This window comes from Eutrigla gurnardus (genome assembly GCF_963514095.1).
Source record: "Eutrigla gurnardus genome assembly, chromosome: 18".
In the NCBI taxonomy this organism is placed as follows: Eukaryota; Metazoa; Chordata; class Actinopteri; order Perciformes; family Triglidae; genus Eutrigla; species Eutrigla gurnardus.
This window is the reverse complement of record NC_139929.1, coordinates 1,073,602-1,101,332: the sequence shown is the minus strand read 5'-3', so window position 1 is coordinate 1,101,332 and position 27,731 is coordinate 1,073,602. Positions and strand designations below refer to the sequence as shown.

The 27,731-nt window shown below is 47.0% G+C and overlaps 1 protein-coding gene across 1 annotated transcript in view; it reads left to right on the top strand.

Moving 5' to 3' along the window:
• The window catches only part of LOC311029039 (sodium channel protein type 5 subunit alpha-like), a 92,098-nt gene that overhangs the window by 59,044 nt on the left and 5,323 nt on the right, over positions 1–27,731 (top strand). Inside the window, exons 19-26 of the mRNA XM_084033904.1 lie at positions 3,065–3,205; positions 3,279–3,399; positions 4,082–4,287; positions 13,709–13,832; positions 20,603–20,757; positions 21,119–21,292; positions 23,063–23,185; positions 25,012–25,287. Of these exons, the coding sequence (XP_083890030.1) occupies positions 3,065–3,205; positions 3,279–3,399; positions 4,082–4,287; positions 13,709–13,832; positions 20,603–20,757; positions 21,119–21,292; positions 23,063–23,185; positions 25,012–25,287 (1,320 nt within the window). The remainder of the gene's footprint in view (positions 1–3,064; positions 3,206–3,278; positions 3,400–4,081; positions 4,288–13,708; positions 13,833–20,602; positions 20,758–21,118; positions 21,293–23,062; positions 23,186–25,011; positions 25,288–27,731) is intronic.

Genomic DNA, 27,731 nt, shown 5'->3' with positions numbered 1-27,731 from the left:
CCTTCCTCTAATCTTCCTCTCCTCTTCCACTCCTCTTCCTCTCCTTCTCTCCTCTTCCTCTCCTCTTCCTCTCCTCTTCCTCTCCTCTTCCTCTCCTCTTCCTCTCCTCTTCCTCTCCTTCTCTCCACTTCCTGTTATCTTCTTCTCTTTCTCCTCTTCCTCTCCTCCTCTCCTCTTCCTCTCCTCCTCCTCTCCTCTTCCTCTCTTCCTCTCCTCTTCCTCTCTTCCTCCCCTCTTGCTGCGGTTGTTCACTGTCAAACAGAAGAACAATCAGCTCTTCTTCCTCGTCGTGGTTCAGGTTTCTCTCTCGCTGTTTTTCCCAGGGGGCTTTGCTCACGGCGAGGAGAAGCGATGTTCTCGTTAGGGCTCGTTCATCACGCCGCCTCCGCTCGGCGTCCTTCAGGTGTGTGTGTTGGTGCGCGTGTGTTTCCAACAGCTGGTCTCTCCCCGAACACCTGAGAACCCGATTCACCAGAATACCAGAAACAAGTGGAAACAATTCTCCTCCGTGTCGTCGCCCGGCGGCTCAGCTGTGCCTTCCTCGTTTCCCTGTGTGTGTGTGTGTGTGTGTGTGTGTGTGCGTGTGTGTGTGTGTGTGTGTGTGTGTGTGTGTGTGTGTTGGCAGGATGGAGGGTTGGCCCACTTCCTTGAGCTAATTGGTACGATCCATTTAATGAGTTAAACGAGGTGAATTGGTGGGGATCAGGTGGTCCACTGTTCCGGACACACACACACACACACACACACACACGTTTTGGGGACTTTACATTGACTTTATGGAGTATTACCAGAACCAGGACCGCTGCCAGCCTGGTCCTGACCCCTCACAGGAACCTGAACCTGAACCTTAAACCAGGTCTTCACTCTAAAACCTTGTTTTTTCCCCATGTGGTCTAATAACAGTCGAGTCCCCACAAAGCAGGTAAAACCCAGCCTCTTGGTCTCTCACACACATCATCATAATCGTCGTGTCCTGCTGGGATCTCCCTGGTTTCTGACGGGGTTTCCCACCCAGAACAGCAGGTCCTCACTAACTCGTTAACCAATTTAACCTTTGACAGCCATACTATGTGTCTAGAGCTTGTTTCCACTGCCCCCTAGTGGCCAAAACAAGAACACATGACCACGTTTCCGCAGGTTCGATGAGGAAACGGGTAGAGGCGACCGGAGTCCTCCATCTGTCGCTCAGCGGCTATCAGCTTATTGGGAAGCAGCAAGGTCATTGGTCGGGCTTGGGGGGGGGCATGTTGCCATGTTAACCAATCAACACTATCGATCTATTGGTGTTTGGGGTCGAGGCGCGCAGCCAATCAGACGCCAGCGTTTTGGGGATGGTGGAAGCCGGTTATGTGACAGCCGGACACTGATCAGTAGCACAAACAAGACACACACCAGCAGCTGGGATCAATACACACACACACACACACACGCTGTCTAATGTTTGTATTGATTACCCTCCACTCTCGTAGAAAAGTGGTTTAAATCTCTATTTAAGTAGAAGTGATGTTTTGCTTGATGGTGAAATTAAAAGTTACTTAAATTAAACAACTTAAATAAAATACTTACACACCTTCACACGTATTATTATTATTTTTTTTTATTATTAGTATTAGATTAGAGCCGTTTACTGTGTTCACATTTAAGTATTTCTGTGAGAACGACTGTTTACAGCTTTTTAAAACCCTGTCACATAACAACTACCGGTAAGTGTTTAGTTCTCACCTTCCCCGACCTGATGATGACGCAATACGATACAACCATGTTACACACACTCACACACACACTCACACACACTCACACACACACACTCACACACACACACATAATGACCCACTGGTCCAGTTTCCTCTTACACAACCAGAAACTGAGATCAAGACATCCAGCCTGCAGGGTGTTTGTTTATGTATAAATATGTGTGTGTGTGTGTGTGTGTGTGTGTGTGTGTGTGTGTGTGTGTGTGTGTGTGTGTGTGTGTGTGTGTGTGTGTGTGTGTATCCATATACACATCACTCTTCTTCTTCTTCTTCTTCGTTGGTGTAATCCCCAGCAACCACTCCCAGCCTGACTTTCTCCACCTTTACTGATTCCTACTGAAGTGCCTCTGAGCAAGAACCCAACCAGTCTGTAATCAGAAGACAGACGCAGGAAGCTGCTACCTGATCCACCTGACCTAGACCCCCCCCCCCCCCCCCCCCCCCCACACACACACACACACGCAGACACACACACACATACACACACACACTCAATCACTCAGCTGTGGTTAAAGAGAAGCCAATCTGGATAAGAGCAGCAGCAAGAGGTCTCAGGCATTATTCATCACACACTGAATAATCAACCCGCACTGGAAACTATGATACCAGAGTGTGTGTGTGTGTGTGTGTGTGTGTGTGTGTGTGTGTGTGTGTGTGTGTGTCAGCAGTAACAAACATCTGGAACAAGGTGAGGAGGGTCGACACACAGAAGATGAGCAGCATCTGGTTTTAGTTATGTTGTTTCTGATCAGAAGTCCATCAGGTCCCTCAGTCTTCAGGTCCATCAGGTCCCTCAGTCTTTAGGTCCCTCAGGTCCATCAGGTCCCTCAGTCTTCAGGTCCATCAGGTCCCTCAGTCTTTAGGTCCATCAGGTCCCTCAGTCTTCAGGTCCGTCAGGTCCCTCAGTCTTTAGGTCCCTCAGGTCCATCAGGTCCCTCAGTCTTCAGGTCCATCAGGTCCCTCAGTCTTTAGGTCCATCAGGTCCCTCAGGTCCATCAGGTCCCTCAGTCTTCAAGTCCATCAGGTCCCTCAGTCTTCAGGTCCATCAGGTCCCTCAGGTCCATCAGGTCCCTCAGTCTTCAAGTCCATCAGGTTTCAGGTCCATCAGGTCCCTCAGTCTTCAGGTCCATCAGGTCCCTCAGTCTTTAGGTCCATCAGGTCCCTCAGTCTTCAGGTCCATCAGGTCCCTCAGTCTTCCGGTCCATCAGGTCCCTCGGGCTACAGGTCCATCAGGTCCTTCAGTTTTGTTCGTTAACCACGTGTTTTCTCAAGGTCAGAGTTCACCCCCCCCCCCCTCTCTGTGTCTCCAGCTGCTGAACCTCTTCCTGGCTCTGCTCCTCAGCAGCTTCAGCTCCGACAACCTGTCGGCTCCGGACGACGACGGCGAGATGAACAACCTGCACATCGCCATCCACCGGATCACCCGAGGCCTGGCGTGGTGCCGCAGACAGGTACCCGTCTGTCTCTCAGGTTAACCGCGTACGTTCTTTTGTTGTGTCATCATGCCGACTTTTCTTGATGCAGGTAGCGGATTTCTTCAACGGGAACCTCAAGCGCCGTCGCCAGAAAAGGAAGGAAGCCAAAGCCATGATGAAGCTGAAACGCCTGAGTACCATCCACACGGAGGCCAACGGGGCCGTGATCGGTAATCCGGGCTAACGCATCTCAAGGGTTCTGTCGTCTAAAGCTAACTTTGGTTTTATTGTCCAAAGCTAATGTTGGTTTTATCCTCTTAAGCTAACGTGGTTTTGTCGTCTCAAGCTAACGTTGGTTCTATCGTCTGAAGCTAACGGTGGTTTTGTCGTCTGAAGCTAACGTTGATTTTTTTATCGTCTGAAGCTAACGTTGGTTTTGTCGTCTAAAGCTAATGTTGGTTTTGTCGTCTGAAGCTAACGTTGGTTCTGTCGTCTGAAGCTAACTTTGGTTTTATTGTCTAAAGCTAATGTTGGTTTTATCCTCTTAAGCTAACGTGGTTCTGTCGTCTGAAGCTAACGTTGGTTTTGTCGTCTGAAGCTAATGGTGGTTTTGTCGTCTGAAGCTAACGGTGGTTTTGTCGTCTGAAGCTAATGGTGGTTTTGTCGTCTGAAGCTAACGTTGGTTTTGTCATCTGAAGCTAATGGTGGTTCTGTCGTCTGAAGCTTACGGTGGTTTTGTCGTCTGAAGCTAATGGTGGTTTTGTCGTCTGAAGCTAACGGTGGTTTTGTCGTCTGAAGCTAACGTTGGTTTTGTCGTCTAAAGCTAACATTGGTTTTGTCGTCTGAAGCTAACGTGGTTTTGTCGTCTGAAGCTAACGGTTGGTTCTACTGGTTCTGTCTGCGTTGCCGCAGGACGGCATGTGGAGAAGTATGTGGTGCCGGAGGACGACAGCTACATGACCAACCCCAACCTGACCATTAGCGTCCCCATCGCCCCGGGGGAGTCCGACGTGGAGTTCCCCGAGGAGGAGGAGGAGGAGGAGGAGGAAGAGGAGGGGGAGGAGGAGCAGAGCGAGGGGTCCGGGGAGGAGGAGGCGGAAGAGGAGGAGCGGGATGAGGTAAGGGGGAGATCATCTTACTGTCTGTCTGTCTGTCTGTCACTCAGAACCGGAGGTTGCCTCCTGGTTTGAAACAGAAATTGGTTCAAATCTGCAAATTCACAATAACCTAATTATCATAAACCCAAATGTTGACATTCTTTAAACATTATTAATATTATTCATCTGTTTACTATATTGAATATAGTGAATATTTCATCTTATGTAAACAGACTCTCTATAAACAGTATCTTTGTAATGGCTCAATTCACAGAGCGCGCACACACACACACACACACACACACACACACACACACACACACACACACACACACACAGTAAGAGGGTCCCTCAGATTGAATCGGAGGCCTCAGGCAGTGCATTATGGTCCGGCATTTTTCTCACTCTGCAACACTGCGTGTGTGATGTGTTTGTGCTAAAAGGGTGTATATTAGTGTGTGTGTGTGTGTGTGTGAGAGAGTGTGTGTGTGTGTCTCCTGTCTCTCTCCATCTATTCACTGGACAAAAGTCCAACTGAGCCACAGACACCTTGTGTGTGTGCTTGTGTCTGTTGGTGTGTTTTTTGTAAGAGTTGTGTCACATTTTTCAGATCCTATCGTGTGTGTGTGTGTTGTGTTTTGTATTGAGGCAGCAGGAGGAGATGTTTGGTCGTTTCCTCTCTTCTCTTTGTGTCTAACATGAAATGACAGATTTGTGTCATGCTGTGTGTGTGTGTGCGCGTGCACATGTGTGTGTATGTGCATGTGTGTGTGTGTGTGTGTGTGTGTGCACACCTGTGCTGACTCAGTTCATCATCACCTCTCCTCTTTAATCATGTTGTGCACCTGTTCTCTATCTATCTCTCTCTCTCTCTCTCTCTCCCTCCCTCCTCTCAATTCATTTCAATTCACTAAAGCTTTATTGGCATCACCATATGTTACACCGTATTGCACGTGCACATTGGTCTGTACAAGTCTGTGCACGCAGGCGAAACATGGAAACATCATCTCAAATCTTACAATGCAGAAAGCAGGAGACAACCTCGGGTTCTCCCTGCTGTCCACCAGGGGGCGACTCCTCTCATGTTGTATAGACGTCTATGAGAAAATGGTCCTACTTCTCTCTGCTGGCCACCAGGGGGCAACTCCTCTCTGGTTGTATAGAAGTCTAGGAGAAAATGGTCCTACTTCTCTCTGCTGGCCACCAGGGGGCGACTCCTCTCTGGTTGTATAGAAGTCTATGAGAAAATGGTCCTACTTCTCTCTGCTGGCCACCAGGGGGCGACTCCTCTCTGGTTGTATAGAAGTCTATGAGAAAATGGTCCTACTTCTCTCTGCTGGCCACCAGGGGGCGACTCCTCTCTGGTTGTATAGAAGTCTATGAGAAAATGGTCCTACTTCTCTCTGCTGGCCACCAGGGGGCGACTCCTCTCTGGTTGTATAGAAGTCTATGAGAAAATGGTCCTACTTCTCTCTTGATGTATTATCTCAGTAAACATTGTAAACATGAGTTTATGGTCTCAATCTCTAGTTTCAAGTCTTCGTCAATCCAGCATGATGTTCATTTAGTACATTATGGTCCATTTAGAGTCCACCAGACCAGAAAGCAGGTGATGCTTTAGGGGGCGGGGCTTACCTGCTGATTGATAGGTAGCTACCAATGCTAGTTAGCTACTAAGATGACTTTAACACTTAGCTGTAAAGTTGACCTTGAATTATAGAAACTAACTTTGTTAGCAGCTTCACACCAGAATCCACATGGATCCAGATCCAGTAAGGGTGCTGCATGGGATTTTGTTGTCTAAAGCTAACTTTGGTTTTGTAGTGTAATGCAGCAGAATGAGAGATTAGCTGTGGAAAGATAATAATAATAATAATAATAATAATAATAATAATAATAATAATAATAATAATAATAATAATAAGGCGCTCAGCCACGAGGGGAAACATGCAAATGCAACGAGGGCTGAAACAGCAGCGTAAGTAGAACCAAACTCTGGAGCACATCCCCCGACAAAACCGCCTGCTGAATCTGGGGGAGAGAGAGAGAGAGAGAGCGAGAGAGAGAGAGAGAGAGAGAGAAAGAGAGAGGAGCTGCTTTCACAACTCTTTAGCATCAAGCTTTGTTTCCAGGTGTGTGTGTGTGTGTGTGTGTGTGTGTGTGTGTGTGTGTGTGTGTGTGTGTGTGTGTGTGTGTGTGTGTGTGTGTGGTGCAGCCAGCCTGTAACATCTCACTTACTTTATATCTCCTGCTCTTAATTGGGTTGAACGTCGGCCGTACAGAGGGCACTAGTTCTTCCCGTTTCATGTCGCCGTCCCTTTAATTCTTCGTTTCACCTCGACTCCCCCGGTCTCTCTCTCTCTCTCTCTCTCTCTCTCTCTCCCGGTGGCTGCGTGGAAACCGTTTTGTGGTGTAACGGCTCGGCGAAGTGTTTTCCTGACGTCACTCGAACTTCTCCTGAACCTCCTGAACCTTTTAATGGCGCCGCCGTCGATATGAAATAATAATAGAGCGGCTAAGCCCCGCCCCCTTCTGTTGGACCCCCGTGGGACCTGGTTTCATAATAAACATGTCTGATCCCAGAAACACGCAGATACCACAACAACGCCTTCTCTTTTTCCCTGTTTTGCTTCTCCCACGGGTGAACCACAGTAAGCCACTAAGATGGAGACACCAGGGTCCTGGTCTAGACCAGAGACGGTTTACAAGCAGAGGACGTTGTCATGGCGACGTCACCCGTTGGTTTGTGGACTACGGTTTTGAAGCGATTTCGGCCGTCGCCATCTTGGGGTTTTTTGCAACCAGTGAAGGAAGTGACCATATTTGGACTGTGGAGGAGTGACGGGCGGATCTGCACCCTTACTGGATCTGGATCCATGTGGATTCTGGTGTGAAGCTGCTAACAAAGTTAGCCTCTATAATTCAAGGTCAACTTTACAGCTAAGTGTTGATGTTAACTAGCATTGGTAGCGTGGTAGCAACCTGTCAATCAGCAGGTAAGCCCCGCCCCCTAAAGCGGTCCTACTTCTCTCCCAATCAAGAGAGAAGTAGGACCATTTTCTCATAGACTTCTATACAACCAGAGAGGAGTCGCCCCCTGGTGGCCAGCAGGGAGGATGCTAGTGGGATCCATTTAATAATATAATATAATTAGTATCTGATGGTTGTGTACGACCTCCAACTGTTTTCTAACTAAGCGTCTAATGAAGGAACTAATCACACGTAGAAAGTGCCGCGTCATGTTTCTGCTGAAAATGGGGTCGGAGAAGATTGTAGTTATTTGAGGTTGAAGCGCCGACGTCATGGCTGGAGTCGTACCTGCAGTAACAACTAATGAGTCTGGTATTTCACACACACCAGCAACAACACACACGGCTGCTTCGCTGCTGTTTTTGTTAACTACGTCATATTTTGACGTTTAAATTATTCATGCGGGTGCGTGCGGTTGTGTTTTTGGCGAGCGTTCTCGCTGGCTCAGCAACATGGATGCAAAAAGATTGTTGTTTTTTTTTCTTTCTATCATTTGGAACAATATGTGTTTGCCAGAGCGTGACCCAGTTAGGCAGTTTAATAATGTACCAGCAGGAAGGTGCTGCTTGATATGTGAATGAGGTTAGTCAGCAGCCCGGCGGTACGGCTCTCTGTGGGATCTGGTCCAGGTTCAGGTCCGGCCCATCTGCAACCTCAGCACTGCCTGCCCGGAAATCCTCAAGTCCTCTACTTGTGGTCTAATTGAGGATTTCTGTTTGTCTTCATCTCAGAAGGATATTCTCCTTTTTCCTGAACTACATTTAGATCTGACTCTGACTCTGTAGTTATTTAGAGGAACCACACGACGTCTTTATGGAGACTTTTACAGTTTGTAAACTACGATGGCGTACGTTCCTGTAGCCAGGGTTCACCAGGGTTCACCAGGGTTCACCAGGGTTCACCAGAGGGTCTGTGGTGGTCTACAGAATCAAACACCAGCACAGAGGTCGGAGCTTTGACCTCACTGAGTTTAAAATGTACAGACTGCCCAGTGGTCGTCACCATGGTAACGTGAGACTCTCAGCCGAATGGTTGCTCTTAGTGACGTTTATGTAAAAAAAAAATAGAAATTACAAAATGAGATAAGAATAAAAGTGATGACTCATCAAGTCTTTTAAGAAATATCTGCAGTTTGTAGTTGATGAGGTTAAATATTTATATACTAAAACACATCAAAGTGGCGTGCCGCTCCTCATCGTCCTAATATGGTCACTTCCTTCACTGGTTGCAAGTCGAACTCACGGCTTTAGAACCGTGGGACGGGTGGCGCCGCCGTGACAACGTCCACTTCTTTAGACCGTTAAAACTACAGGAAGTAAACATCCGGACCAAATTGATCTCAATTATTCGGCTTATAATTATTATATCAGACGGCGTCGGCGTATTTAAACACGTTTCCTGGCAGAACCGGCGCCGGCTGCACATCCGTCCTCCCTCGTTATCCCCCCCCCCCCCCCCCCCCCCACTCTGTGGTGAGTAATTTATTGTCGCTACACGAACGTCTCACTGTAAATAGAAAGCTGTTAAGCCACCCGGCACTTCTGTTCTAATGGACGCCGTGTTTGCTTATGTAATGATTAAATGGCCGACCCGGCCCCCTAATGGCGCCGTAAATCACCCGCTGTTCGTCTCGTGAAGCCTGAATCAGCTGGCGGTCAACGGCCAAGGTCAAAGTTCACACTCAGGTTTTTACAGTGGCACTCGTTAACGGTTTTCCCCTTCTTACGTTCTGTCGGAGACGAATGTACGATGTTAAAAAGATCGTCTGATTTAAGGACCTTCAGTGTGTGTGTGTGTGTGTGTGTGTGTGTGTGTGTGTGTGTGTGTGTGTGTGTGTGTGTGTGTGTGTGTGTGTGTTAAAAAGCCATCAAACCATTAAAAGTGTAAAAGCAGCTATGAATGCTGGTTAGAAACTACAGCTGTCAATTTTTCTCTAAAATACTATTCAAACTTCATTCCATATATATATTTTTTTACCAACAGCTGACGGTTTTCTAGATCAGTAATAATTAAGAAAGTTAAACAAGTACATTGCCGTTCTCCTGGGGACGCTGAGACTGGCTAACGTTAGACAACACGTGTGTATATATATATATATATATATATATATATATATACAAATACATATACACAGCCCCGTTATGAACAGCTTTCATTCTGTTTCCCTGCATTTCTACCAGGTGTCCTCGTCTGCAGTGTGTGTGTGTGTGTGTGTGTGTGTGTGTGTGTGTGTGTGTGTGTGTGTGTGTATTTATTTACAGCAGCTTGTAAAACAGTCTGTGACCCCCAGCTCTCCTCCCGCCCCCGCCGTCTCTCTAGCCGGCGACCTCTGACCCCTGGCTAACAGATGTACAGGTGTGGTCTGGGCGACAGGTGGGAGACGGAGGCGGCGCTTTGATTCCTCTCGTCCGTTCGTTTCAAACATTTAAAGAAGCTAAATGACTTGATTTATACCGGCACCATCTATCCCCAATGTTTCTTTAGAAGAAGCTTTATTACATTATTATTAACATGTTGTAACACACTGAGTTCACACAAGATGAACAATTATCTTTTATTTGCATATTCACATATTTAATTATAATAATATCTACGTTCAGATTCAGGAATACAAACATTCATCAACATTTCTCTAATAAGCCCTCGAGTCTGTTTTAAAGTATGAAATATGAATTTCTGCGTTTGTCGACACAAAAAGCACGACGGCGTTTGGCGTCCTCGCCGGCGGGGAGCGCTCCGAGACGAAGCACGCCGCCGCGTCACTTTAACGATGAGGGAACGAAACATTGACTAATGCGACCGCAGTCCGCCTTGTGTGTGTGTGTGTGTGTGTGTGTGTGTGTGTGTGTGTGTGTGTGTGTGTGTGTGTGTGTCTCAATAATGTATTAAGTATTTATAGAAAACACACACACACAGAGGAATGATAAGTAGGTGCAGGATGTGGTTTCAGTGTGTGTGACTGTAGAGATGACAGACATACCAGGCTGCTTACAACACACACACACACACACACACACACACACACACACAGAGCCAGTCAGGGTTTTTACTGTAACTGCAGCTCTCTTGTTAAAAGTAACAACTTTCTTCGGCACTTTAAGATATTTTTAAGGTTCTTTCGATTGACTCTACTGGCTCTCAACATGGCGCCAGCATCTACCGGTGTTATAAACAGCGTTTACCCGAGGGGAGAACCGGAGGGGCGGGCGTTACATTTCCGAGATGACCCTGTCGAGCTGACGCTGTCTCATGGCGGTGTCGTGACATAATCACAAAAGTGAAATCTACACAAATTCGTTCATGTTTCTCAGCTTTCAAACTACATTTAGGTTAGTTATGTTAGTTAGTTAATAACTACATACTGTTAAGCTAACACGTCTGTTCACAGTCCAGCGTTGTCAGATTGAACAGGAAATGCTTTGCCAGCCTCGGTGTTAATACGTAAAATAAGTGCTGAGAGACACAAAAACGGACACATAACAGTCTTTCGAATCCATGTGAGACTGGGTCGGCATTATCAGCTGTAACCGCCCAAATACGTCAACAAAACAAGGAGAAGCTCTAATAACAACACACACAGAGGGAAAAGCTCTCATAACAACACACACAGAGGGAGAAGCTCTAATAACAACACACACAGAGGGAAAAGCTCTCATAACAACACACACAGAGGGAGAAGCTCTAATAACAACAAACACAGAGGGAGAAGCTCTAATAACAACACACACAGAGGGAGAAGCTCTAATAACACACACACAAAGGGGAAAAGCTCTCATAACAACACACACAGAGGGAGAAGCTCTCATAACAACACACACAGAGGGAGAAGCTCTAATAACAACACACACAGAGGGAAAAGCTCTCATAACAACACACACAGAGGGAGAAGCTCTAATAACAACACACACAGAGGGAGAAGCTCTAATAACAACACACACAGAGGGAGAAGCTCTAATAACACACACACAAAGGGGAAAAGCTCTCATAACAACACACACAGAGGCAGAAGCTCTAATAACAACACACACAGAGGGAGAAGCTCTAAGAACAACACACACAGAGGGAGAAGCTCTAATAACAACACCCACAGAGGTAAAAGCTCTAAGAACAACACACACAGAGGGAAAAGCTCTAATAACAACACACACAGAGGGAAAAGCTCTAATAACAACACACACAGAGGGAGAAGCTCTAAGAACAACACGCACAGAGGGAGAAGCTCTAATAACACACACACAGAGGGAGAAGCTCTAAGAACAACACACACAGAGGGAGAAGCTCTAATAACAACAACCATCAACACACATTTCATCTCCTAGTTTATTAACGGGCTCCGCGCTGCTTTACATCTCGGGTAACTTTGATTCTGTAAATCTTTTATTCTGAAAAGCACTTTGTGCCGCAGCTTGTAAGGTGCGTCCTGAAATAAACGGCAGCTGACAAGCAGCTTTGTCTTCCCGGCGGTGGCGTTGGCGATGGCGTTGGCAGCGCTGGCGCTGTTGGCGGCGGCCCAACACACCGACTGTAGGAGCGGAGATACGTCCCGGACAAACACGGCGGCGCTGGCTGCTGGTCCAGCGTGTCCAGCAGCAGTCCGTCTGTACTGGACCCGCTTCAGAACCGTGGTCCCCATTAGGGACTCGTTCCGACACAGAGACCCAGCAAGAACCAGGTCCAGGTCTAAGAACACAGACGTTACCCTTTATGTGAAAGAAGATGTTGAGTACCGTGATGTGGTCCAGGGAGACTTTTCTGGGTCAGACGCTCATTGACTGATGATGTCATTATATCATTTTTTTGTTTTCCAGGAAGTAAAAAAAAACATATTTTGATAAGAAAATAGAAATATATTTTACAAACGTCAAACAGATGAATGACATAAAAGGGTTGAAAGGGCGTTTTTTTTTTCATTTCATCTCCACTCTAAAATATCAAAAGTAAAAGTACTCATCATGCAGAAGGTTGAACGGTAAAACGTTTGACCTTTGACCCGCCATCATCGCTGCAGTTCCTTTGTTAAAAGGAAAGATTTACCATTTACCATTAAAGGGAATTCCGCTCCAGTCCGACCTCCAGAGAAAGTGGTTTGTCGACCAGAACCAGCACCCGTCTTCAGATCTCACTCTGTTACTTCTGCGAGAGTAATCTGATTACATGTGATTCATTATTTAACAGCCCTGAACGTGTTCCGCTGCCTTCAGCTGCTCGGCGCCGCACAATAGAAACCGCTTATGAATAGAAATACATTTAAACGCCTCATTATGGACGTCAATGTCTGGGTTTCAGCCCCGAGGCTGTGTGTGTGTGTGTGTGTGTGTGTGTGTGTGTCAGAGATTAGATGTGTATTCATGTCCATTTGGCTTCACCTTTGCGTGTGTGTGTCTCTGTGTGTGTGTGTGTGTGTGTGTGTGTGTGTGTGTGTGTGTGTGTCCAAGGCTGGCATTCGTCACGGCGGCCGCTCTGTTCCCAGACTCTGAATGTATTCATGAGTTAGCTGTTGACTCAGGTAGTTAGCTCACCTGTCCACACACACACACACACACACACACACACACACACACACACACACACCTCCCTGCTGTGTCTTTTGTCCAGACGTTGTCCTGCCAAATTTCGCTCCTCGGCCCTCAGCAGAAAACCTGTCTCCGATCCCTCCATCTCCCTCGTCTCTTTGTAAAGTTAAACTCCCATGATGCTTAGCAAACAGGGAGCTTTGAAGTCGGCGTGGATGGCGGTGTGTGTGTGTGGGGGGGGTGTGTGTGTGTGTGGGGGGGGGGGGGGGGTGGGGGGGTTTCCTGACGTGGAGTTTTGCCCAGATCTCACAGTCAAAGTGAACAGACGGCGGTTTTTCCTGGCGGAGGGAGGAGAGCGTTGGAAGGTGAAGCCTCCGTGTGTTTTCTCCGCCAGGATTCTCTCTCCTTTATGTAAACGTTCAGTCCGACTCGTTCGGCGCCGACGCCAACCGCAACGACGGTCACACGGCCGCAGGAAGTGCTGCGCCGCCAATACGAAAAAGGTTTGTCAAGAAACAGTTCCCCCTTAAAACCACACCGTTACACCCCTTTTTGACCAACACAAGCCTAGCCACAACATTTCGGTTGGTCTTGTTGGTCACGATAACCCCGCCCTCCCAGCCCCTTCACGTAAGCAAGACCTAGACCGGTTCAAGACCAGCAAAGAGACGGTGCCGCTCTGGACCAGTTTCCCCGGCCAAGAGTCGGTTCTTTGGCCATCCAAACTGGTTCGAGATCAGGCACCGGCTCCGACCTGGCGCTCAAAAGGCCTCAATCGAAAAAAGGGGGTATCCCTGAGCTAGCTGTGTAGCTGTGTCTGTATGCTAAGCTAGGCTAACAACATCTTCAACTCTGGCTCCGTGGAATCTGATTGGTCGTTGCCTGTTTGTGTCACGCAGGAGAAAGAAGTCATCAGCCTGTCGGAGGGCAGCACGGTGGACCTGAGGAAGCCCGGCGAGGAGGAGGACGAGTTCTCGGAGATGGCTGAGGAGGCGATGGACCCCGACAACTGCTTCCCCGACTGTGAGTCCAGACCAGGTCCAGGTTCACGGCCTCGGATTTCACTCTTTCCTGCTGAAAACAGTTACTCGAGTCATTAAACACACATTTAATCATTTATTAAAAAGCCTATGCATCATTTATCTACGAGGGCGTTTTTGGGCCACTGTAGAAAATAAATAAATAAATGGAGCTGAGAGGCAATATTCAGAGAAAAATTTGCAACTTTATAAACATATATTGCAAATATATACAAGTTGCTTGTTTCCACACCGGATGTTTGCGGTTGCTATGACAACAAGTGAAAGCTACCGCTAGCATCTTAGCCCAACCGCCCCGATCAATAAACACCTATAAGATGACAGTTTGTCCTCATATAAATAAAACCAACAATAAGCATCAACATCATCACCCCAAGGACCTCAACGAGGCGTTGTCACACGTTGGGATGAATCATTACAAACATAAATGTACATTCATGGGACGTTAGCTAGCATAGATGCTGGTTGTTAGCATCGCAATAAACTCGCAAATTTGCCACTTTTATCTCAGAATATTGCCCCCTCTCGGCTCCATTTTTTTTTTCATACAGTGGCCCTGATATGCCGCCGTATTCATCAGATATATATTATTCAAACTGTTTCACGAGTGTGAAATCAGCTGAAACCACGGCAACGTTGCCCCAAAACTCTCACAGGGAGATTTATGTTCGGTACCCACTAAACCCAGGTGAAAGACAAACACCTCGCTTCCTTCCTGACTCAGCGGGTTTTCCTGCCGGAGCACAGAGATCTGTCTTAGACCTCGTTCAGCACAGCTGGTTGTCCTCGGATACAGATGGGGGATGGAGGAAGTATTATTCTCTTGTTGTCATAGCAACTGCAAACACAACAACTATATATATCATATCAAAATGAATGTTGCTTGTTTCCGTTAACACAGGATGTTTGCAGTTCCTATGACAACAATAGAATACAGAGTTACGCTAGCATTAATGCCGATTGTAAGAAGCACTAACGTTACTAATTTGACACAACACATTAGTACACAAAGTAAATCTAATAAATTTGCATCTTCATAATGATGTAAATTTGCAACTTTATTTATCGTAAATTTGCATCTTTATAATGATGTAAATTTTGTCGTGGAGTACGTTTGCTCCTGTCGTTTCAAGACAAAATCACGTGACTTTCACCCAGGAGACTCCTGTTTATGTTTGCAACCAAGTAGTTTTGTTGTTAGTTTCTGTTTTGTTAAAGTCAAATCACGATGTTTGGCCGAAGAAAAAACATTTCAGAGATGAGAACTTTAGTTGTATGCATTTTGCAGCAGAGGGATTTAATCAATAATTTATCGACAAAATGATGTTAATCTGTTGGATTCTTTCAGGTGAGTTTTATTAATTAATGAGGCGGATTCTGGACCTGAGAGAAGTTTTATCTGATTTAAAGTGGTGTGAAAGTTTGCCGTTCGTATTAGAATAAATACCGGTGTTGTTGATGTTGATAGAATGGAGATGTTCAGCCTCAGTAAGCGAGCAGGTTGCTGGTTTACGGTCTTGAACATGTGACCCCCCCCCCACCATGATGGTCTCACCCAGAGCGACCCAGAACTCTCACGGTGAGATTTATGATGCTGCTAACTAACCAGGTGAAAAGCAAACACCTCGTCTCCTCGCTGACTCGCCGCTTTCCTGCTGCAGCTCAGAGAGTCTGTCTCCGTGGTGACGCAGACACTGAGGCACGCTTTCATCATTTTTTATTTGGCAAACAATAGCTGACTCTTGATCAGTTACATTTGGTTTCTCTCATTTGGTTTTCGGGGTAAGCTGATAATAAAATGCTCTGAAGAATAAAAAAGAGAAAAGGCAGCTGCAGGAATACGAACATCGTTGCACACGTGTCATCAACCCTCATCCTGTTTCCAGGGAGATGATGTTCAGAAAAAAAAACTTTGGGTGATTTGGCTTAAAATAACAATTAAATTGAAAACAAAAATGCATGAGCGCAGCTTGATGCGGACCGGAGCGTCTCCCGGTGGGGACGCAGTGGAATCATATTAGTGACGCGTTGAGAGCAAATGACAAAATAATTTGCGATGCAGTTGGGTAGATGGGAAGGTAATTTAGAGGAGTTATGTGAGGATTGTGAAGAAGTCCAGGTTGGGCGTCCTCAGACTCCGGCTCGTTACCTTGGAGACGGCGGTAGATGGAGGCGGCTGCCAAACAGCAGATGTCGTGTTAGCTTTGATTCATTTAGAAGATTGATGCGTTCCGTCGCCACCGTCCCAACACGCCGCCCGCCTCGTCCTGATTCAGCAGAGTCTCCTTCACAGCGGGCCGGCGTTCGTCACCAGCTGGACTCGGATCAGGAGAGGCGTTAACGGGAGAACCAAACTCAGATGAGACGTTAGTCTGGAAAAACAAGGAACCCAGAACAAACTATCTGTGATTTAACATCAATAACCAGATAAAAGGATGCTGAAATAACTCCATCATGATGGTGATCAGTAAAAAGTGCTGAGTCATGCTTTGTTAGGTCTGTCTGCAAGACCACAAGATAACTGCTGTTAAAACGCTGGTTTTCTGAATGGAGTCTGGTTGATGGATGCTAGGCTACGCTAACGTTGTAGCTGCTCCATCAACACTCCAAATAAGGTCATCTAGACATAAATACAGCAGAGACCTTGTTGTTTGGACCACAGACAGTCTCTGGTTCCTCCACATAGTCTGGTCTGGTCTCTGGACTAATGTGAGCTACTATCTAGACCTCTGGGGGACCACAGACAGTCTCTGGTTCCTCCACATAGTCTGGTCTGGTCTCTGGACTCATGTGAGCTACTATCTAGACCTCTGGGGGACCACAGACAGTCTCTGGTTCCTCCACATAGTCTGGTCTGCTCTCTGGACTAATGTGAGCTTCTATCTAGACCTCTGGGGGACCACAGACAGTCTCTGGTTCCTCCACATAGTCTGGTCTGGTCTCTGGACTCATGTGAACTCCCTTTGTGTGGACTAGAGCAGCAGGAAGAGTTTGCTTCCTGTTTGTTGTGAACTCGGCATCAGAGATGATGAACGTAGAGGAGAAAAGAGCCGCCAGGCACACTGGACCAGTAACACCAGTATGCTGACACAGCACAGTGTGTGTGTGTGTGTGTGTGTGTGTGTGTGTGTGTGTGTGTTTGTGTGTGTGTTTGTGTGTGTGTGTGTTTGTGTGTGTGTGTGTGTGGGGGGTTCCTGCCAGTCGTCCAGCTGCTGCAGAAGTAGGCCAGAAACACGGACTAACAACAGCAGGCAGACACCAGCTGTGTGTGTGTGTGTGTGTGTGTGTGTGTGTGTGTGTGTGTGTGTGTGTGTGTGTGTGTGTGTGTGTTTGTCAGACCCCCAGGAAGAGCTTCTGAGCTAATTTAACATTGTAAGTAAAGTGAAACAGGATTAAAAGAGACTTTCAAGTCAGAACGGCGGCCATCTTTACCTGCGGCGCAGCCACGGCGAGCAGCGTCTACCGGTGGAGCGGGAACGTCAGGAAGCAGAGAGAGACAGACAGGTGGCAACAGACAGACAGGTAGAGACAGACTACATGAGGAACAGTTAACATCCTCTGATCACACCGGAGGAAACGTTTAAAACGCTGGTTTTCTGAATGGAGTCTGGTTGATGGTGCTAGGCTACGCTAACATTGTAGCTGCTCCATCAACACTCCAAATAAGGTCATCTAGACATAAATACACCAGAGACCTTGTTGTTTATTCGCTCGCTAACTAGCCAGCTGTCTGCTAGCCGTCCTGCTAATTTCAGCGCTTTAATGCTGCGTAGCAGGAAATCATGCTGCGTCTAGCGATCGTCGTCATTCAACATAGCATAACAAGCGAACGTTCCTAGTGTGTTTGTGTGTTCGGCCGCGTGCGACGTTCATCTTCCTGCATATACAGCCGTCGCCATGGCGATGAGGGATGGCGTGTCCGTGTGTGTTCCCTCACGCTGTGATGACAAAGCACAAACGGCAGCGAAGCCTCCCCGCCGCCGCCGCCTCGCCGGCAGGAAGACAAAGTGTGTGTGTCGGGCAGAACGCCGCCCCGCTCCCCCGCCGCTACTTCTTCATCACGCGGGAGGAAAGGTCGCCTCGACGAGTGCCGCTAACGAGAGCGGCAGCTAACGAGCGGCGGGGCTGCAGCATCAAGGAAACCTTCGCATGAACGAAGGTCAACGGCCGAGACGTCTTCACGCGGGATAACAAGTGGGATTAAATCAGCCGTTAAATCTGCAGCCGCCCCGCTATTATTTTATATATATATATATATATATATATATATATATATATATATATATATATATATATGTATATATACGTAAGGTACAAATATGTGAAGAAAGATGACGAATATTGTAAAGAAACAATAAAAAACAAGCAATGTGTGTTTCAGCATAAATAGGACGTTAACAGTTTATTTGTATTACTTAATTTATTCATCTTCCTTCATAATACTTAATAATATTCTTACTGACATATGTTTCTTTAAATCATAGTGGAATATTTTCACACTTTTACTGATATAAAATGCAATACTTGTTGTTGTTTTTTGTATAAAAAAAAATACAGATTTAATTTTAGTTTTAGTTTTTTAATTCCATTTAAAAAAATGTAAACTAATTTTAATTTCAAATTGAATAGTCAAATAAAAATGGATATATTTTAACGACAGAAAGGGAGAGAAGAGTCCTGATTCCCTATTTCACTGTTATCTACACACACACACACACACACACACACACACACTCACACTCACACACACACTCACACTCACACTCACATTAGCTGCCCCATTGGCCGTCTAAATGCCAGCTCATTGGTTAATGTGGTGGAGCTGCAAGTGTTTCTGCCTCGCTGGACGGACAGTAAACCTGCCGACGTGCCCTTGAGCAAGGCAGCCGTTTTGCCTCCTCGTCACTCTTATCACCAGTCAGCACGCCATCACACAGCATCGCTCGCGTCTGATACCACATACACCACATCGTAATCGTCATGGTGACGTATGAGTCCTCTTAATTCAAATGTGTTGTTTTAGTTGTGATGAAGATACTCAGGTCTATGTCATCATTCCATACTTTATAAGCAAATATCAACCAATCACAACACTTTGGAAACTCGTGTTTTAAACCAGACGTCAACCTCCGCTTCTGAAAAGTGAAGCTGAACCTGAAGTGCCTTGAGGGGTCATTCGCTCTGCTGGCCACCAGGGGGCGACTCCTCTCTGGTTGTATAGAAGTCTATGAGAAAATGGTCCTACTTCTCTCTGCTGGCCACCAGGGGGCGACTCCTCTCTAGTTGTATAGAAGTCTATGAGAAAATGGTCCTACTTCTCTCTGCTGGCCACCAGGGGGCGACTCCTCTCTGGTTGTATAGAAGTCTATGAGAAAATGGTCCTACTTCTCTCTGCTGGCCACCAGGGGGCGACTCCTCTCTGGTTGTATAGAAGTCTATGAGAAAATGGTCCTACTTCTCTCTGCTGGCCACCAGGGGGCGACTCCTCTCTAGTTGTATAGAAGTCTATGAGAAAATGGTCCTACTTCTCTCTGCTGGCCACCAGGGGGCGACTCCTCTCTGGTTGTATAGAAGTCTATGAGAAAATGGTCCTACTTCTCTCTGCTGGCCACCAGGGGGCGACTCCTCTCTGGTTGTATAGAAGTCTATGAGAAAATGGTCCTACTTCTCTCTGCTGGCCACCAGGGGGCGACTCCTCTCTGGTTGTATAGAAGTCTATGAGAAAATGGTCCTACTTCTCTCTGCTGGCCACCAGGGGGCGACTCCTCTCTGGTTGTATAGAAGTCTATGAGAAAATGGTCCTACTTCTCTCTGCTGGCCACCAGGGGGCGACTCCTCTCTGGTTGTATAGAAGTCTATGAGAAAATGGTCCTACTTCTCTCTTGATGTATTATCTCAGTAAACATTGTAAACATGAGTTTATGGTCTCAATCTCTAGTTTCAAGTCTTCTTCAATCCAGCATGATGTTCATTTAGTACATTATGGTCCATTCAGAGTCCACCAGACCAGAAAGCAGGGGATGCTTTAGGGGGCGGGGCTTACCTGCTGATTGACAGGTCTCTACCACGCTACAAGTGCAGTTAGCTACTAAGATGACTTTAACACTTAGCTGTAAAGTTGACCTTGAATTATAGAAGCTAACTTTGTTAGCAGCTCCCCACAGAATCCACATGGATCCAGATCCAGTAAGGGAGCTGCTCGGGGTTCATCAGATTCATCTGTCCGCTGGCTTTTTTTTCAGAGTGCTGATCGATGGGGGAGGGGGGGGGGCAACAGGTGATGTAATGAGGCGTTCAATAAGAGCTTATGGCAGCAGAAGTGTTTATTACGGCAGCAGAGGAGCGGGTTTCCTCACACACACACACACACATACACACACACACACACACACACACACATACACACACATACACACACACACACACACACACACACACACACACACACACAATGATAACTCTGCCAAGTGGGCTGATTGAGTGTCATATTGCCTCTCGCTCCTTCTCATTGGATTACTCGTGGGGGGAAGCCTATTAGTCGCCATGGCGACAGGAAGCCCGGGTAATCAGAGCCGTAATTACGGAGGCAGGCTGACGCCGCAATCAGCCGCTCACACATGGCTCGTTAACCGATCTCTGCTTCGCCGCCGCCGCGTCATGATCCTGTAAGACTTTCCTTTACTTCCTTATTTCTGCTGATTCAGAATCAGGTTTTAAATTTGCTCATAAACACAGAGAACCCCCCCTCCCCAGTCTGCGTCTCCAGGTTCCGGTGCTGTGACATCGACACGGCGGCGGGTACGGGTCAGACCTGGTGGAGGCTCAGGAAGACCTGCTACCAGATCGTGGAGCACAGCTGGTTCGAGTCCTTCATCATCTTCATGATCCTCCTGAGCTCCGGAGCGCTGGTCAGACTCACTTTACTACCTTCTACTGCAGTAGTACACACTTTACTACCTTCTACTCTCGTTATACTACAGTAACACACTAGAGGTACTCTTGTTATACTACAGTAGTAAACGCTAGATGTACTCTGGTTCTACTGCAGCAGTACAAACTATGAGATGTACTCATTATACTACAATAGTACACGCTACTAGATGTACTCTGGTTATACTACAGTAGTAAACGCTAGATTTACTCTGGTTATACTATAGTACTACACGCTGCTTATTGATCAGAAACTAGCGTTTACACCCTGGACCGCCCCGCGGGTGAACTCTAGTACTGCAGGTGGTTTATTGTGACGCCTCTCTGCCGCCCCCTCAGGCCTTCGAGGACATCTACATCGAGCAGCGGAAGGTGGTCAAGGTGGTGCTGGAGTACGCGGACAAGATCTTCACCTACATCTTCATCCTGGAGATGCTGCTCAAGTGGCTCGCGTACGGCTTCAAGAAGTACTTCACCAACTACTGGTGCTGGCTGGACTTCCTCATTGTGGACGTAAGTCAGCGGTCCGTCCAGCGGCGCACCAAGAACCTCAACCCCGCCGCGTTTAGTACCGACTTCTCACATTTCACTAATTAAGGGGCTAGCTGCTGAGCCAGCTACGTAGCTAGCTAGCATGCTAACTCCATGCAACACTGCCAGAACATATAAAAACAGCACATGAACCGCCGGACATCACTGTCTCTTTAACTTCCCCTTTATGATGAGTCCCCTTTACAGTAGCTAATGCTAATCGCTAATGCTAATCAGTAGCCTGCTGGTATTGTGATGATTATGGTAAGATAAGTGCTTGAAAGGTCTGTTATGGTGACAGAATTCAGTCTAAACTCTTAGAAACATTTGTATATGTATGCTAGCATTAGCGTTGATCTCTTAATGCTGTCCGACTAGATGTTGACTTCTATTCTTAATTTATTGTCTATAAGCTATATATATATATATATATATATATATATATATATATATATATATCACTACTCAACTAGAAGTTGTGTTTATGTTGCGAGTTTAGCTCAACACTCCCTTCATAGATGACATGTAAAAGGCTTTCCCTCTCCTGATGGACTTTTATTGTGAAATGTAAACAGGAAGTTTTGCTGTTCATTGACAGAATTTTTATATTGAGGAAAAGAGAAGCAAAGTGGAACTTAATGTAATTAGTGAGAATTGATGTCACGCTAACTTCTCCGTTAACTTATGACTGTATACGTTTATATTTATATATATATATATATATTATATATATATATATATATATATAATATATATTATATTATATATATATTTAATTGTGTAGGATCGACGGGGGTAATGTCTAAAACCTGTCTGACCCTGTAGATCTCAGTGTTGGCTCAGCTGGCTCAGTTCATCTCTTTGGACCACATCACCACCATGCGGGTGCTGAGGACATTCAGGGCTCTGCGTCCTCTCCGGGCCGCGTCCCGCTTCGCTGGTATCAGGGTAAGAACCAGCCGACCTCACCTGGAGCTCCGCCCAGCTGAACCAACCTGAGACCTGCCGCTCGGGCGGGGAAATCAAACGCCCCCTGTGGGGCTTAGCTAGCCGAGAGGGTTTTAGAGATGCTGAGTTCGTCCTGGCTTTGATCAGAGGGAATATGCAGACTGTTAAACGTACAGCTACGCAATCTCATAATTAGGCGTAGAAATAATAATAAGCCGATGTTGAAGTAATTTTCTGCTTCGTATCTACGCATTTTTAGCTTTTCACCTGTCCTTTCATAAAAGTACTTGGTTACGTTAAGACAATAAAAGTACTTTGTTACGTTAAGACAACAATGGTACTTTGTTAAGTTAAGACAATAAAGTACTTGGTTACGTTAAGATAATTAAAGAAATTGGTTCTATTTGGGGTTTTTTCCCACTCTCCTTGGTCACATGGCTTACTGAGCACTTCTTCTGAGCGTCTGCCGTCGTAGAAAGCAGAACCTGCGTAAAGCGACCTCAGGACGCACGTCCTCACAGTCTGTCGTATTCACTGCTGACCAAAGAGTTCGGACACACGTCGTTTCTTAGCGTGGACGCTGATAATCCCGTTTACTTCCAGTCAGACCGAAGGACGGATGTTCCTCAGTAATCCCACCGTTGTTTCCCAACAGGTCAAAGGTCAAAGAACAACAGGAAGGAGCAGCATGTCTCCTGCAGGATTCAGTCAGCCGGTGTCTGAACTAACGCAACCTTTTCCTCGTACCCACAGTTGTGATTGGCTGACGAGTCCCGCTCTGCTTCCTGTCTGTCTCTCCTGCAGGTCTCACTGGTCAGTCTGGTGGCCAACACGTTGGGTTATTCTGACTTTGCAGCCATCAAATCCCTGCGGACGCTGCGAGCGCTGCGACCCCTCAGAGCCCTGTCCAGATTTGAAGGCATGAGGGTAAGAAGCAGGATTCACCTGGGGAGTACTCACCTGGGCAGTACTCACCTGGGCAGTATTCACCTGGGCAGTACTCACCTGGGCAGTATTCACCTGGGCAATACTCACCTGGGCAGTATTCACTTGGGCAGTATTCACCTGGGCAGGTTTCACCTGGGCAATACTCACCTGGGCAGTACTCACCTGGGCAGTATTCACCTGGGCAGTACTCACCTGGGCAATACTCACCTGGGCAGTACTCACCTGGGCAATACTCACCTGGGCAGTATTCACCTGGGCAGTATTCACCTGGGCAGTACTCACCTGGGCAGTACTCACCTGGGCAGTATTCACCTGGGCAATACTCACCTGGGCAGTACTCACCTGGGTAGTACTCGCCTGGGTAGTACTCACCTGGGCAGTATTCACCTGGGTAGTTCTCACCTGGGTAGTACTCACCTGGGCAGTATTCACCCGGGCAGTACTTACCTGGGCAGTATTCACCTGGGCAGTACTTACCTGGGTAGTACACAGAGGCAGTATTCACCTGGGCAGTACTCACCTGGGCAGTATTCACCTGGGCAGTACTTACCTGGGTAGTACTCACCTGGGCAGTATTCACCTGGGCAGTACTTACCTGGGTAGTACTCACCTGGGCAGTATTCACCTGGGCAGTACTTACCTGGGTAGTACACAGAGGCAGTATTCACCTGGGCAGTACACAGAGGTAGTATTCACCTGGGAAGTACACAGACGCAGTACACAGAGGCCGTATTCACCTGGGTAGTACACAGAGGCAGTACACAGAGGCAGTATTCACCTGGGCAGTACACAGACGTAGTACACAGAGGCAGTATTCACCTGGATAGTACACAGACGCAGTACACAGAGGTAGTATTCACCTGGGAAGTACACAGACGCAGTACACAGAGGCCGTATTCACCTGGGTAGTACACAGAGGCAGTACACAGAGGCAGTATTCACCTGGGCAGTACACAGACGCAGTACACAGAGGCAGTATTCACCTGGATAGTACACAGACGCAGTACACAGAGGCAGTATTCAGATACTCTACTGCAGTAAAAGTACTAGTGAAAATGCTCTTTTACAGTAATACTAATACCACACTGTAAAAATACGTCTCACCTGTTGTTTCAGTGTTTCTGCTCTCTGATTGGTTCGTCTCATTACTTCCTGTCAGTGTTCTGTGACGCTTCACTTCGTCTCTTTCAGAAAACACCATTGATCAGTATTACTATGTGGCAGTATCAATTATCAGATTATCAGATAATCAGTGTCAGAGTGAGTGAGGAAGCGTGTGTTTCTGAGGAGGAAGTCTGAGGAGGAAGTGAAGTGTGTGAGGAGGAAGTGTGTGAGGAGGAAGTGAAGTGTGAGGAGGAAGTGAAGTGTGTGAGGAGGAAGTGAAGTGTGTGAGGAGGAAGTGTGTGAGGAGGAAGTGAAGTGTGTGAGGAGGAAGTGTGTGAGGAGGAAGTGAAGTGTGAGGAGGAAGTGAAGTGTGTGAGGAGGAAGTGAAGTGTGTGAGGAGGAAGTGTGTGAGGAGGAAGTGAAGTGTGTGAGGAGGAAGTGTGTGAGGAGGAAGTGAAGTGTGTGAGGAGGAAGTGAAGTGTGTGAGGAGGAAGTGTGTGATGAGGAAGTGAAGTGTGTGAGGAGGAAGTGTGTGATGAGGAAGTGAAGTGTGTGAGGAGGACATGTGTGAGGAGGAAGTGAAGTGTGTGAGGAGGAAGTGTGTGAGGAGGAAGTGTGTGATGAGGAAGTGAAGTGTGTGAGGAGGAAGTGTGTGAGGAGGAAGTGAGAGCAGGAAGTGACGGCATCTCTCTGGCCTGCAGGTGGTGGTGAACGCTCTGATCGGGGCGATCCCCTCCATCATGAACGTGCTGCTCGTCTGCCTCATCTTCTGGCTCATCTTCAGCATCATGGGCGTCAACCTGTTCGCCGGGAAGTTCGGCCGCTGCGTCAACCGCACAGGTCACATATTCGACTCCCACTTCATCAACAACAAGTCGGAGTGCGAGGCGCTCAACAACACGTCGCTGTACTACTGGACCAAGGTCAAGGTCAACTTCGACAACGTGGGCGCCGGATACCTGGCGCTGCTGCAAGTGGTGAGTCCCTCTGCTGGTAAAGCTGTCTGTCTGTCTCTGTCTCCACCTGTCTGTCTGTCTCTGTCTCCACCTGTCTGTCTGTCTCTGTCTGTATGTCTGTCTCCACCTGTCTCTTTGTCTCTTTAGCATCTGCAGTAACATGGCCGGCGGTGGAACGTAGTACATTTACTCCACTAGTACTTTGTTTGAGTATTCTGCTACTGTTGTCTGTCAGGTAATAAAAGGATATAGTTAAAAATATAGTAATGTTTTATTATTGAATCGTTATTGATTGTATGAGTTTTAGATGCAATGGGACTTTTATTGACTGTATTATTACTAATATCAATCCAGCTCCTATTATAGAATAATAATAAGTTATCCTAATGGGATATTGAAGTATTATATCATTGGCTGATTTATTAATAACATTAATGTATATTGTGTTGTCCTTTTAAATATTAATAGTTCATAAAGTAATAACAGCATTTCAGTCTTACACCCAATTAGAAATCTGAAACGTCAAGGCCTCATTAACCTGGAGGAGGAAACTCTTTAAATGTGGAAAATAACAGACGTGAGGACATTATGAAGCATGAATGTGAAGGAAACATTATTTCATGTGTTTTTATTATATTCTCATGTATTTGAGCGTTCAGCAGTCACAATGATGAATGTGTTCCTTCATCACTTCATCGTCTCTTCATCACTTCTTCCTCTCGTCCACGTCTCGTTTGTCTCTCTTTCTTCCGTCTGTCATTAAACACAACATGGACAAAGCCAATTATACGTCCGCTGCTCCTCCTCCTCCTCTTTCCATCTCTCCATCACTTTGCTTTCTTTCCAAGCGATCCCTCCGTCTCTCTCTCCTCGTTTCTTTGTGGCTCTCGTTCGACCACCGCGGGAGTCCTGAGAGCCTCCAATCAATCAGCGTCTGAGAGGCTTTTATTTTTAGAGCAACTCCAGCCAAGTGGAGGGAGGGAGGGAGGGAGGGAGGGAGGGAGGGAAAAGGTACAAGTGAAAGAAGAAAACAAATGTTCAAACTGCAAATGGAAGGAAATAAACAGCAGAGAGATAACGAGGCGTGAGGGATTCAAGGAAGGAGTGGAGGGAGGGAGGATGGAGGGAGGATGGAGGAAGGGAGGATTGAGGGAGGATGTAGGAAGGGAGGATGGAGGAAGGGAGGATGGAGGAAGGGAGGATTGAGGGAGGGAGGATGGAGGGAGGATGGAGGAAGGGAGGATTGAGGGAGGGAGGATGGAGGGAGTATGGGTGGATGGATGCAGGAAGGGAGGGAGGATGGAGGGAGGGAGGACGGAGGGATGGAGGGATAGAAAGTCACAAGATAGAAATCTCTTCTTCCAGAGCGTTCCGGCCGAAACAGGAAGCTTCACAATCATTGATGTTGCAGAGACACCAAAATAAAACACATTCCAGAATCCTACACTGTAAAAATCATTCAAACAAAACTGTGATTCTGTAACGACTCGGAGAAGAAGAGCGAGTGACTTTCAACCTCAGTCCTCCATTCAAGGAAACATCATGGATCAAGAATAAGTGAAGATGTCTGAGACTCGAGGAGGTCGAGGAGAGGAGTGAAGAAGACGAAGGAGAAGAAGAGGAGGAGGAGAAGAGGAGGAGGAGGAGGAGAAAAAGAAGAGGAGAAAAAGAAGAGGAGGAGCAGGAGGAGAAGAAGCAGGAGCAGGAGGAGAAGAAGAAGAGCAGGAGAAGAGGAGGAGGAGGAGAAGAAGAAGAAGAGGAGGAGCAGGAGGAGGAGAAGCAGGAGCAGGAGGAGAAGAAGAAGAGCAGGAGAAGAGGAGGAGGAGGAGAAGAGGAGGAGGAATGACAGAAAAAGGAGGTGAAGACATCCATCTTCATCCACAGAGAAACTTGAGAGCCTGGTCGCCTTGGCAACGTGTCGCTCAGCATCTCTCTCTGTGTTTGGCTGGTCGGCATGGCAACAGTTGGTGGGGGCAACCCCTCCATTAGCATATTATGGAAAGAGCTCTGTGCTGTAAAAAAGGGAGGGAAAAAAAACCCATGATGCAGAGTTGACTGGTCCTGAATCAGGTTTCAGCGGTCTGACTGACTCCAGATCAGGTCTGTTAATACGGCAGGAGGTCCACGTGGTCCACATGTTGGCCCTAAACACACATCTGTGTATGAGCGTAGAATCTGGAGGCCCATCACGTCGTCATGGTGACGTCACCCGTCGCTTTGAAGCCTCCAGTTCAGCATTTTGGATGAAGGAAGTGACCATATTTGGACCGTGGAGGAGCGACGGGTGGATCTGACTTAAGTACTAAAAGTTATCTGTAAATGTCTCTTGTCATGATTTACAGCATGGTCTGAGGGATCTGGTCTGGGGGATCAGGTCTGGGGGATCAGGTCTGGGAGTGACTTGGTTTCCCAGTAAGACCTGCTGGATTAGAGGAAGATAATGGATGGAATATTTATCACCGTTC